At 44.2% G+C, this 14273-nt stretch overlaps 1 protein-coding gene across 1 annotated transcript; it reads left to right on the forward strand.

Annotated features, from left to right (window-relative positions):
* The first annotated feature begins 5040 nt into the window (after positions 1 to 5040).
* Positions 5041 to 13340, forward strand: LOC128712046 (ATP-binding cassette sub-family G member 4). Its single transcript, XM_053806941.1, has 7 exons — positions 5041 to 5242; positions 11058 to 11175; positions 11257 to 11446; positions 11517 to 12341; positions 12435 to 12603; positions 12676 to 12776; positions 12840 to 13340. The coding sequence occupies exons 1-7, from the start codon at positions 5041 to 5043 to the stop codon at positions 13338 to 13340; spliced, it is 2106 nt and encodes a 701-aa protein (XP_053662916.1).
* The last annotated feature ends 933 nt before the right edge of the window (positions 13341 to 14273 follow it).

Here is a 14273-nt window from a genome sequence, read left to right on the forward strand (position 1 = left end):
CCGAGTCCGTCGAGTCTCTCCATCCCGGAAGTGGCAACGACTCGAGAGACGCTTTGAAGGAGATCGTGTTAGTTGAAATCATTAGCCGACCGAGTCGTCGTTTGAGCAGTGTGTGGAGATGATCCCCCTTTAAGCTAAGGGGCTCCAGTCTATCTATCTCCCTAGTGAAACGGCGTAAGACTGAACAGCCTTTAAAGCTGGCTTTTTTAAGCTCTAAGTAGCTGATAACGAGCTTCGAGTGCCGGTGCAGCAGGGCAACAACACTTGGCACTTTTTCACCGTCCCTTTGGTCACTGTTGGTCTGCTGATAAAAGCAGAGCCCTTCGGTTCTTTGTGTTTCGCTTCCCTTCGTGCGGTGTTCCACTGACGTCAAGGCGATTGGAGTGTGCTGATTTGAATATTGACCTCATCGCGGTTGAGCTGTTCGTTCGGCTGATAGGAGAAGGATGAACAGAACAATGGTTGGTGGTATGGAAATGGTAGTGTACCCATCATTCACACCGCCTGCTGTCACTCAGACTGAGCGGCCTAATGGGGTTAGATTGTGGATCTGTGTTTAGGTTTTAGTACAGCGAATTTTAATGAAGTTGTACACGAGAAGTTGAATGGAATACTAAGTCTCACGGCGAGATTCAACAACTTCAACCAGTTCAGCCTGTAGTTATGGGTGTAGGTGCTGTGTAAATAAAATAGCGGTAGAGATATTTTTTCATCTCATTAAAAATCCCCGGAAAAGTATTTTAATTCACAGCCTAGTTGAACGCACTTCGTCTATAACTAGGCTTACACGTTACACGGAAATAACCATGACTGTTATCACCAAAATTAAGGACAAGTTTATGCTACGGAAGTTGTCAAAATCTAGTATTTCTGATTAAGATGGATTGAATTTTTTGAGAGTTTTGTAAAGGATTAAATTACCCCGTTTTATAACTGCATTTCATATTGGTTATTTATTAAAAGGCTCTAGTGTTAAGTAACTAGGTAGTCTAGTGTCTTTCTCATAACACGAGGCAATTCTCAGCGAGTCTAGTGAGCTCAGATCAGCCTACAATAATGGAGCTGTACATTCTATCGGTTTTAATGATATCAGGCCATAAGATTAATATTAGTTTTTGGAAGTTGATTCTAGAGGGGACTACCTCTATGTAATTGAATGTTTATATGAAGACCGTATAGTTTAGTATGGACATTAAACAGTGGAGACGCATGGCAAGCCTCGGTGGAAGCCAGCAGGTATATTAGGATTGACTACGAATTCGAATGCAATTGTGACATAGTGTTTTTCGTAATATAAGTTACACATGTGAAGGTTGCTTTCATGCTCAGATTGTCTATTGCTCAGGATTTTTATCATTGGTGTATTGCAATCTTACCCGTATGTTTACCAACGAGCTGGATCAGATCAGTGCATTACGCCATTATGGTTTTGCGAACTAATAATACACAAAGTCCAATAAAGTGACACTGCGTCGCCGATTCGTAAAACAACAAAAAAACAATTACCAAATCCAAAGCTCGTGCCCTTGTCAACCTTTGGCAGGTTGTTCATCTTCCACGTAACGATATTTACAAGTTAGCAGCAAAAATATTTACAAAACCCCGAAGAGCCAATGAGAGATAACAGTAGTTTCAAGGCTGTTCCGCCCGAGCGAAGAGATGTGTCTGGGCATTTATTTAATTTCGTATGAACGTTTCATCGTATCGGTATTTCGTTTTTTTTTTTTTATTCGAACGGAAACATCCATCCTCGCCATCAGACGCGGTTGGTTTGGCGTGGAAGTTTAGATTTATGCATTCCTATTAGAGTTGGGGTGATTCAGATAACAAATCGTTTCGAAGCTGGAATCGAAGCTCCACAACGGAACGTTTACGGCAAGGTTAGCCATAGCCACCCGTTCGCTTATCAGTGTAAAGTCCATACGAACTCCAAAGTCCAAAGCGAATCCGTGATTCCATTTGCCAGGCTCGTCGTTGACAGTGGTAGTGGAGGGTGTTGTTCATTTGTCCAAACAAACGTTCCCGATCTGACGGTGGTGGTTGCGATGAGCGGGTGGATAGATGGAACTGTAGCGATAACCGAACCCTGAATTCAGCTGCATTTTTGCTGCACTTTTGTTCTCCCCCCGTTCCCTGATACAAAACAACGACACTACCAGTCCATATACGTAAGCTTTCGATTGAATTCCTGCAAGAAGATTGTGTGCCTGATAGGGTGAGCAACCTGTTGGGGGGAATAAATTCTAAGTACCTCAGACGTTCAGAGTCCCAGAGTCCCAAGTTACGTGAATTCTTACGCAACAAGGCTAGCATCTAAAGTGGCGTTTAGTCGGTTGACGTTTACCGTTGTCATGTCGTGTCATGTTGAATTTTACTTGCGTTATGTCATGTTAGTAGCTATGATACACGCAAAGTTTCAATTGATTTGTTTACACATTTACTGTAAATATTTTAACACGAAAAACAATCACTGGCGAAAACATGCTTAATCGCTTCTAAATCAACATTGTAACAATTGTTCCCTGGCAGCATTACGATATCAAGCGCTTCTATTTGCTTGTTTAAAATATTCTACAGAAAGCAAATAATTGCAAATGAATCATCCATCAGACGGACAGTTCTTCAAGTGCTGACAAGGCAAATTTTGGTTTGATCTTTGTGAGGAGCTTTTTGTTGAAACTTCCGTCTGTTGACACAAGTCGGCATCTACGCTTAACGACACGCAACGATGAGATTGGTTGGATGATTTGGGATAATGGAATGTATTTATTTTTGCATTATCCTTTGGAATTTGTTCCGTTATGTTCTAGACCGTTCCCAAGTGGAACAGCATACATGGATTTTTGTTTCTGTTTTGTTTAATAACTCCTTTGAATTCTAATTCATATCAATTGTAAATCATTGTATATATTTTTTTCGGTCGGAAATAAGTTAATCAGTATTAATATTCTATTGCACTGTAGTATCTTAAATTCTACCGTAGAAAAGTCCACTTCAAAAGAACACAAGAACGAAATCCAGCTTCCTAAAATTGTTTTCTGAAGTATCCACTACGAAAACGAGCAATTGTAGCTGAAATATACAAAAAATGTATGTAAAATGTTAAATTTTAGAACGCATAAGTATACACCATTCAAATACGAATTATTAATATTTGTAAAAAAACGTAATAATTGAAGACAAGTAAATGAAACACCGAGTTGGGGAGCTATTTTTATGATAAAACTGACGTCACTTATGTCAAAAGTAAGCTTTTTGGTGGTTCGATCACCTGTAATGAATTTGTTATCTCGTTATCGTTAACATGCGCCACGTTATATCGCTTCCTTACGTCTCACGGTATCTTGATAATGCGATGTACAGAAATACATCAACACCCGCAACCTGAAACGTGCTACATAGTAACGGTAGAATTTATTTGTTTAAACCAAGTACAGCGAGAAGACGATTGTAAATCAAGCGAATAATTGATGCACTTTTCAAAAAAGCACTTGTTGCGTGCAGTGCATGCTCGCTTGTTTGCAACTCCGATCGATTGCATGCAGCAACGACCATCATCACCATGGAGATCCGACCGTTCGTTCTCGCTTACTCACAACACAACCTCGCGCACGCTTGTTTGTTCCCGTCTCCCTTGCGCTTCCTGTGCAAAAGGGTGTGTGGCTAACCTTTACCGTACGTTGTGGTTGTGTTGGTGGCAACTGGTGGCCATCCCCCACAGCTGTACGAGGGATGGTAATGCAGCAATGGAGGCACTGGCACGGGCTGGAAACAAAGAATGAAGCAGCTACGATTGCAACGGACGGGACCGGGTGAGGGTGTGCGGTTGGTGAAAGAGCTTGTAATGAAGGTTGGGGTCGGAACGGCAACCCCCTCCTCAGCTTCAGTGCCCAACACACCAACACACAGAGCGCAGCACAGCTCGGCGTGTTTCGTGATGGGTTTGGAGGACGCACGCAATGAGCCACTGGCGTCTCCATCATCTTCTTCCACCCTCTTGTGCTGGATTTATACACCCCCTCGCCACCCCTGCCTGCCCATACATCGATGTTTTGTGGATGTGTGTGCGTGTCGCATATCGTACATTTTTGCTTCCCACATCGGTGCGGTCGGAGTCAGTGCCGTGTGTTCGGTTCACTCGTTGTTTGGCACCCTGCGGGACAGAGCAGCGCGTGTGTTATCGAGGCATTCTTTCCTGGCCGTGCGTGCGTGCGTCACAGTGATAGGAAGAACGCATCTAAACGCCTTCTAAAGTACACAGTACGACGCGTGCGTGAATCATTTGATAACGGGGTTGAGAAAGTGAACTCAGTGAGTTAGCTTAGTCGCCTCGGGATTGAGTGTTGGATTGCGGAAATTCGAAACTTGACCCGATCCAATACCGGAAGTGTGATTAAATCCCAACACGGCAGATTGAATAGAGAAATAGAAAAACAAAATAAACCAACCTCCCATCAGGCGAGAGAGTTGCTTGCAAAGAGAAAGGAAACCGCCTGGTCCGTGCTGGGCGAAGAAAGTGCATTTGCGAATGAAAGTAATTCGTTGGAGTGACGCGACATTGCATCCGCAACGTTGATGTTTTGAGGCGCTTGTGACGTGATCTTTCGGTGTGATCAAAAAAACGCTGAATTGTGAAAACAAACACAGCGTTGCATTGCCTTACCGTGCGTAAACGAAAGGAAAAAGCACATTATCAAACAAACCGCGAGCCGTACGTCACAGTGACACTAGGCAAATAGTGATCAGGGTGATCTCCGCTTGCAGTGCTGAAAAACAACCTATTGTGTCGGCTCGAGGCATCCTCGGGTGAATCAGACGTGATAAGCGCATAGCAGAAGCATTCGGTGCATTCAGTGAGCTCTGGCAAAATAGGCGTCATTCTGGTGGTGTTCGTTCAACGGTTCAAGACACCCTTTGACGGAAGACACACAAAGAAACGCAACGTAGGAAAAGCAAGGAAAAAAAACGAACGTACGAACGCACAGTGAGCGGAGCTTGCGGGTTGAGAACGAGCGCGAAAAAACACACAAAGCTTCCAACATGGCGGAAGCGATCGACCTTGCCGGCGGTAGCAGCGGTCTCACTAACAATTTGCTCGATGATAACAATAGGAAAAATGGTTCGGTACGGGTACAGATCGTACCGTCGCAGCCGAAGACGCTCTCCCATCTGCCGACCCGACCACCCGTTGATCTGGCCTTCCACAATCTTACGTACCGGGTCAAGGAAGGACGACGCAACAGTAAGTAAAACACCCTTCTTCATGCATTAAATGTCTTTGTACACGGTGCGTACTTCCCGGTGGCGGTGTGGGGGGTTGTTTTGCACTCAAACCGAACGGATCATATCCGACAACAAACAATGTAGCGATCACCATTAGATCACCTGAGCGCGGCGAAAGACATTTGTCCACGTATACCGGGGCTGCGGTAAGCAGTGGCACCACCATAAAGGCTCTGTTTGCCCATTTGTTGGACGGCGGTCACAATTTGCATGCGCATCGATTATAAAGTCGATCACATTACGATCGTGGCGGGGATTTATGGTGATGCCACCTGGAAGCCACCCGGTCTGCTAGCGGAGCAACTTATTTGCAAACGGTTGAAGCAAGTAGTGAGGCGCACTGAAAAAAGCATACAAGATACGTAAAATATCCGGCTTCGAGCAACATGACTTGTCTACCGGTTTGCCATTTACGGTGGTGGTGGTAGTGGCGGATGTGGTTGGATTTTCAACATGCACTAATCGTAAGATTGTGGTGAAGATCGTTACGTGTTTTTTTATCTATTTTTTTACCAGTCTGATAATTATGGCATCTTATCAGCTTCCTTCGGTTGGATTACTGTTGAAACTTCCACCCCGCTGCAATTAACCTTGATGGAGGAATTTTATCGCATTTATACAATCAAAACTTTAACAATCTCCAAAGAAATTAAAGAAAACCGCCCTCGAAAGTGAATGGAAAATAAAAAGCTTCAACACATTTGCTCGGTAAACCCTTTTTAGTTTGGTTTTACCCTTTTACATTCAACAGCAAAAAAAAAAACTGACATCGCGTTTCACCTCGTTAGCCTTTCTGGAAATGGTGCATTTAGTTACGCAAAAAACACGCACCACCCTGCTCAGGGTCGCACAAAAACAAACAATTAAAAAGCTGATCTTTAAGGCTAGAGCTATCATGATCGTGTACGCGTGGCCCTTGGCCGACCTTATCCCTATCATTTTCCCTTGTTTTACTCTGGCCCGAGCGACACGTGAGCGATCTTGGCCGGTGCCACCTGTACGGGCCCACACGTTCCGGAAGTGTGTCGGAATCGGCTTGAAAGGGCATGTCCTGGTCACGTGTCCTGAGCGCGGGTCAAAATGGCCACAACATCTATCCATTTTGCCAGCGTACGAAAGACGCTAGCAACACAATCTCAACGCATTAACCGGTTTTTGACTGATCGTTGGGTTGGTGGCCAATTAGTCCATGGCGCTCGTTCCTCGTTTGTTTTTTTTTGTCTAACTGTGCCCCTGTTGTCTGCGGGAGTGGACAGTTTTAATGGCAAACGACATTTGCGATCTTGCTAATGGTTCGGTTGGACGGTTGGTTGGACGACAAACGTTGTTTTTTGTTGACGTTCTGTTTGGCATTACCCGCAAACTGGCAGGCTTTGTGTGGTAAGGTGCGTGATGTGATCATGTGGAAGAAAACGTAGTGACAAATAGAAGGAATGTTGTTTGTTTTGTTTATTTTCAGACATTATAATTTTTTTACATATTTTTTAATAATGTTGAAATTAAAGTGCTGTTGCGATATGGCTTAAAACGCCGTAGAGGTTAATAGATTGCATATTTCAATGCCCTTTTTTATTAGCCAAGCCTTTACCCGTGGCTCGTGGCTTCATTTCGTTAAAGATAAAAACCGCTTATTTGTGTTCTTGAAAAGGCTTAATTTTGATTCCGTGTTTTATCTTATAAGAACGAATTTTAGATATTTGATATACTACAAGCAAGGGGTAGTCCCCAAATACGCCCCTCAAAATAACTCCAGATTTGAAGATGGAAGATTGATTTTAACAAAGTAGACGTGACGTTTACGCAATAACTCAGCATATTCGGGTCCTATCGAACATGTTAAAGAGCTCTAAGAGTCACTTTTGGCAGACAATTATTGCCATAGCCTAAAAGTATGCAAATCAACGTGTTTGTAGCGTAAACTGCGTTAAATGTGAAAAAACTGCATACCTTCCGGGCGCAATCATCGAATCTCCGAGAAGTGTAATATATTTAAATGGAAATAAGCGATGTTACTTCCAAATGTAGTTAATTATCATTTTTAATTTCCCTTAATCTTTGAAAGCTGGGAATGTATTCCCTACTAACGATAATTATATTTATTTAAGTAAGGAAATTGCTTTCCTCACTTGTATATCTCCTGCTGTTATGACTAATGCAGGTTTCTTCACAATTTGCACACAACCCTCCCGTTTCTAGTTAGAAAATGATTGCTTAATGATTGCCCGTTCACACATGTGGTGTGGGAATATCTCGTTCTTTACACGATATACACTTTTCACCCGAAACAATTGCATCCTTTACGTCATGAAATTATAATAACATATCGTGGTGCTTTTTTCCCCCATCCCACCATATCCGGATCAAAGACGAAACGAGGTGTTTGCTTTGAATCAGAGATGATGATGTGCTGTTTTTTTTCTGCTTCGCAATAGTTATTTACTAATTGATCGACTGGCAATGATATGAGGTGCGTCAGAAGCTTTAGAACTTTGCCAGTGAATAGCGACCTACCACCTTCGACCCTGGCAGTTTGTTCTGATTTCACCCTTCGAAAGAGGGCCTTCACTGTAGAACAACGATGCATTCGTTTGTTCTTATCCTCTTTCGTATGAGTCAGTATGGCCTACTGGATGGATGGACTGAAGGCAGTGGTTGTTTTCTTTGTGGCTGCGATCGTGCTGCGTTGAAACTTGTGCTCGATCGGGGATGAGTAATTTCTTGTTGTAGGAGTTTATTTTCTCCTCAATAATTGTAAGTGAAGGCAAACTCCAAACACAAAGCCATACTTCGGAACATATATTTGCAGCTTTCCGAATCCAGGTTTTGTGAACAACGTAACCCACAGTTACGCACGAACTCGATCAACTCGCAACGCAACTACGATAAGGCATAGAACTGAGCCTTATCACGAGCATCGATTCGACTTGGGATCGATTGTTCCGGCGAGCAACTGGCTTTGTTTTCAGTGCATCTTATCGGCGCAAGGGGACGACGAAGCACAGATAAGGGCACCGGGTCGGATGGTCTGATATTTTGCGGTTGCATTTGCTACATTGCACACCAACCGAAAACAATTTATACGTTTTATGTAAAATAAAGTTATGTGCATTCAAGTGAACTTCAAGTGCGTTATTTTAGCTATAATATTGCATTCAAGGATATTATCGAATCGGTTGCAGTTAGTATGGGAACTTGGTTTGAGAAAAAGGATGTTTACTGAAATCAATACTAACGACCACGTGCCTTTAATGATGGCCACAAGCCGACCGGGAACTAGTTCACGCAAGGTTAATAGTTATTTAATTGCGTAACTTGGCGGATGACCAATAGAGTAAGGCAGAAAACAGCCGTCACCCTATCATTGGATCTGGGGATGAAATGCGTGTATGGGTCGCAGAAAATAATTATAGTTAAAAAACACCTTTCCCCACCCAATGGATCGATTCCGGCATAGTTTGTGCTTAATCGTCGGCTAGGCTTTGCCGATCGAACGACTCGTCATGTTTTTCGCCGTTGGTGTGTAGCTTGCTCATTTTTTTTAAGCGATCGAGATCTGTAGATATCATTAATTAGTTAGCAACACGGGGATGATGATCGAGTGAGTTGTAGTTCCCGGTGTAATTGTTCGGATTACACTGCTGAATGGTGTATTGATGATCGACATGGTTGTGAGGGAAGTTGTGCGAGTAGGGCAAGTATGGATTAAAAAAACATCCTCCATTTTGCTACTTTACAAGAAAAACTACCACTTTTGTAATAAACCAATACATTACCTCCTAAGTATCCACGAACACTGGAAAACCGGTCCTGGCGTCAGTTGAAACAACTAATCCCCCGGCTTTAAACAAACAATTCCTCCCGGTATGATCGCAACCTTGATCTTGCGTTTGAACCTGGCAAGCATATTTCGCGGAAATTCCCTTTCCACCGCGGGGATTAATGCAAACGCGTTACTGTGAAGTCGCGACAACAACGCCAGCATTTAAAGCAAACTGGCGAGAGCTAATAAAAGCTAGCCAGTTTCGAGTCATTGTCTGCGTTCTGCGTTTTGTTGCAGGACTCTTAATGGGCTGGTGCGCTAACCGGTTATAAAGTTGTCTAGTTGCTAAAACTTTAACATTCAAATGCGGCGGAGGATGTTGGCAAGATGGATGGGATGTTTATTTTGCTACGCATCGTCTCGATACCCCGGATAGCTGGTGGAAGACGTGATATATTTTTTATTTTAACTCCCAACGTACCAACAGCGGTCACTGGAATTGACCTTGCCATTCCACGCACCGCATCATCAACAGTGCTCACAACTGGCGATGGCTTTTGAATTCGATCAACGCGACAAGGGAAGATGTGAGTCTAAAGATAACTTGCACGTTTGTGTGAGAGGGTGTGTTTTTTTCTCTCCTGCTGCTGTTTGTTTAAGAATGTCGAATTCCAATTTACCCCTTCCAATTTTTAGCGCTGGTGTTTGCAAATTGCTTGCACCATCCGAGACGCCTCCCAGCATGGTCGATAACACCTGAAAGATGATGATTCGCCACTGAAGTTTGATGAGAATATCTTTTCTTCCAATTTTCATCCTATGCTCCCCCCAAAATGCGCCATTTTTGTATGATTGTGAGTGCTTTTTTTTCGAATTTGTGTCCGAATGTCCCCACAATGTCAGCAACATATTCTTCTATTTGGCGTTCTAAACAGTAGATTATACAAAGTCAACACTACTTGCTGAAGGGATTGTTTCGTTTAGTTCTGTTTGCATAGTGAACAGATACTCCAGACCCTGCTGCGGTGTGTCCCATAACTGTGCTGTGAGGTTTAAGATCAATACTGCTTCAATTATTAATGTGGGAAAGTTTGCACCACGGGGCCGGTTCCAGCAGCACCCAGCAGAGTGTAGCGTTGAGGTGATTCCCATCGCGCTCGGGTTTGCTTGTTGGGAATCTTCCTGCTTTAACCTTGCGTTTATAACGCGGTGCATAATTTAGCTTCCCTGCGTGAAGGTACGGCAAAGGTAAATTGTCGAATGAAAATCAGATTTTACCCCCATAACTCATATAGGAACGCGATTTGATACAGTTGATGGTAGACATGATTAGAAACACGTTACGCTGCTAACATTGCAGCGCCGTTATGCTGAGTAACGCATAGCGCGGGTGCACATTGAGTCACTCGGTGCTGCATGTGCAAGTTTGGTTTTCAGGTGTTCCACCACCAAACGGGTGGAAAAACCTTGCCCACTCGCCGAGACCTTCACCGGGTGTCAATTAAATGTGGCCCCCGCAATAAAAACCAGATCGCCGATGTTCTAGAGACATTCTAGCGATCCTTTGCCTTAGGTTCAGTGTGTTCGAGTGGGCTTAGTAATTATTGGCAGGCCGTCATGAGACGGCCAATACAGGAAAAATAGTTAGCAAAAATCCAATCACAGTGGATATTCAATCACGCCGTTTCTGAGAACTCTGAGCTGGCAGTGGACATTTATCATGGTAGGGATGTGTTTGGGAAGGGAGTGATGGCGTTCGTCGATCACAATGACATCGAGAGAAGTAACACAAGAATCGTCCATCACGCATCAATCGTTTGACCCGTGGTCGATGGTTGTGAAATGTGGTGGCATTAATTGCCTCCACACGGCGATTTGCTGGCGTCACTTCGACGCTGTACAAATAATAGACTCTATACAAACGGTTTACACATGACATTTCCTTATTTGTACGATGTATGATTTATGTTTATAATCCCTCATTTGCCTTTTTGTTTTACACCTTCTTTATCAGATGTGAAGACGATCCTGAAAGAGGTCAGTGGCAAGCTACGCTCGGGAGAGCTAACCGCCATCATGGGACCGTCCGGTGCTGGCAAGAGTACGCTGCTAAATATCCTTTCCGGCTACAAGTGAGTAGTACGAAGCAACAGCAAATGCATCGCTTTCTTTTCTAAACTCACATTTTAATGACTTCGTTGTGGCATTTGCAGGACAACAAACATCGATGGCTCGATAACGATGAACGGCAAGGAACGCAACCTCAGCCAGTTCCGTAAACTCTCGGCCTACATCATGCAGGACAATCAGCTGCACGCTAACTTGACGGTGGAGGAAGCGATGAACGTGGCGGCTAGTCTGAAGCTGAGCCAAAAGGTGGAGAAGAGCGAGAAGCAGCATGTGGTAAGTTGAGAATGTTTGGCATTCCCCTGTAAGGGCAGAACGCTCACCGTACGATCATCCTCATTGGCAGATCAAGGAAATTCTGGAAACACTCGGTCTGGAGGAACATCGTCCGACATTGACGCGAAACCTATCCGGTGGCCAACAGAAGCGTCTCTCGATCGCACTGGAGCTCGTAAACAATCCACCGATCATGTTCTTCGACGAACCAACGTCGGGGCTGGACAGTTCGACCTGCTTCCAGTGCGTGAGCTTGCTAAAGTTCTTGGCCCGTGGTGGCCGCACGATCATCTGTACCATCCATCAACCGTCAGCCCGTTTGTTTGAGATGTTCGATCAGCTGTACACGTTGGCCGACGGACAGTGTGTGTATCAGGGTAGTACGCGACAGCTGGTCCCGTTCCTGGGTACGCTCGATCTGGAGTGTCCCTCGTATCACAATCCGGCCAGCTACGTTATTGAGGTGTCGTGCGGTGAGCACGGAGATCATACGCGCAAGCTTGTCAACGCAATCGAGAATGGCAAGAAGGACATTCGCAGCGAGCTCGATTTCCCGGCACAGAAGAACAAGAAGAACGAAAATGCGGCCAACGGAAACGCTAACCTGAAGGTGAACTACGAGCGCATGAATGGTGGTGCGAACAAGTACGCGGACAATTTGAACCTCGGTGGAAACGGTCTGCTCCCACCGTCGATGGTGAACGATATTGCGAAGGAGACGGAAACGATCAAAATCGCTGTTGAGCCGGACCGGGAGCCGGAGGTTAACAGTGCGCTGCTACCGGTAGAGGGTGCGGCTGACATTGACCACTCACCTGAACGATATCCAACCTCGGAGTTCCACCAGTTTTGGGTTGTGTTGAAGCGGACGTTGCTTTTCAGCAGACGCGATTGGGTACGTTGGTCATATTCCGTATTCTTGTGATTTATGTGTATTCTTTCTGCAATGCCAAGAAACTAACCTTAAGCTGCTTCGTTTCTTTTACAGACTCTCATGTACTTGCGTTTGTTTGCTCACATTCTGGTTGGGTTCCTGATCGGCACACTGTACTACGACATTGGTAACGACGGTGCTAAGGTGCTCAGTAATCTTGGATTCCTGTTCTTCAACATGTTGTTCCTGATGTACACGTCCATGACAATTACGATTCTTTCATGTAAGTTGAGGCCATCAATGTGAGTTTTGAGTGCATTTCGCTAACAGTACATACATTTTCCAATCCTTGCAGTCCCTCTCGAGATGCCGGTACTGTTGAAGGAGAACTTTAATAGGTGGTATTCATTACGATCGTATTATCTCGCCATCACTGTCTCGGACATACCATTCCAGGTAAGGGACTATCACCTGCAGAAGAAGACAAAACAGCACTAACGAACCGATTTGTACTTTTAGACAATCTTCTGTGTGTTTTACGTCTCGATCGTCTATTACTTCACGTCTCAACCGCTGGAATGGTTCCGGTTCGCGATGTTCCTTGGCTCGTGTCTGCTGATCTCGTTCGTGGCACAGAGTGTCGGTCTGGTTGTCGGTGCTGCCATGAACGTCCAGAACGGTGTGTTCCTTGCCCCAGTTATGTCCGTACCATTCCTGCTGTTCTCCGGCTTCTTCGTATCCTTCGACGCCATTCCAATCTATCTACGGTGGATCACATACCTTTCCTACATTCGCTACGGTTTCGAGGGTACGGCACTGGCCACTTACTCGTACGGTCGCGAAAAGCTCAAGTGCCACCAGGTGTACTGTCACTTCAAGTCACCCACGACCACGCTGGAGGAGCTGGACATGTTGGATGCCAACTTCACGCTCGACATTGTTGCACTGATCGTCATCTTCATTGTGTTGCGAGTTGCCGCCTTCCTGTTTCTGCGCTGGAAGTTGAAGACCACCAGATAAATGGCAGTGCGTGACAATGTGGTGCAATGTGTCGTGATGCTTTTTATTAAAGTTTAAATTTAGCGTGGAGAACTATAGTGCGCATGCGGCACAGTATTGCGCGCTATCATTCTCTTCCAGATCCACCCGATACCATCGTAGCGTAAGCCAAAGTAGCGTTAAATGTTTCCAAGTTTTTCTTCTACTGTACCAAAAACACAGATAAGTGAAATAGGAAAGGACAAATCTGTGTGATGCAGACCATTGGTTTTAATCAGCTTAACCTTGCCTGGAACGTAAATCGAACATGTAACGTAACATATCAAAACTATCGAGCATTGAATATGCTCTGGCTCGATTCGAATCGCAGAAAAATAGCCACAAGATTCGCCGCCTACCTTTATTGGGTGCCTTATTGGCTAACTTTATGGCGTTCTACACCGTGCCCTTGTTATACATATCTGTGTCATTCAAAAAGGGCAGCCTTCGAAGCTGTTCTGTCTATCCAGTTGAACTATTTTGCTAAACGACTTTTACGATAAGGCTCAAGCGCACCGTAACCGTGCATTGCATTAGATGTTAATGGAACGGGGTTTCTTTTTATAACCGATATTTGCTTCAAGATGTGTACACGTAGGGAAAATGTGGTTGAAAGAGTTTGTAAAACAAAGGAATACGAGAGAAAAAAAAACAGACTAAATGTGATAACATTTTAAAACAACAAAGCAATGACATGATCAATCAACATATTGTAACAAGTGCAATTAGTTAGTGCTCCGAAAGTGAGAATTGAATGTGGATTGACAAATTGTAAATGGAATAAACAGGATTAAAGTGGTTTTTTTTTTGAAAATATGTGAATGTCTTGTTTGGGAGATTTTTTTCAGATGAAAGAAAACTTTTAAAACGCGTTACGCTAAAAAGAGTCCTGAAGTATGACGATAAATCAAAGAT

The sequence above is a fragment of the Anopheles marshallii genome, chromosome 3 (assembly GCF_943734725.1).
Source record: "Anopheles marshallii chromosome 3, idAnoMarsDA_429_01, whole genome shotgun sequence".
In the NCBI taxonomy this organism is placed as follows: domain Eukaryota; kingdom Metazoa; phylum Arthropoda; class Insecta; order Diptera; family Culicidae; genus Anopheles; species Anopheles marshallii.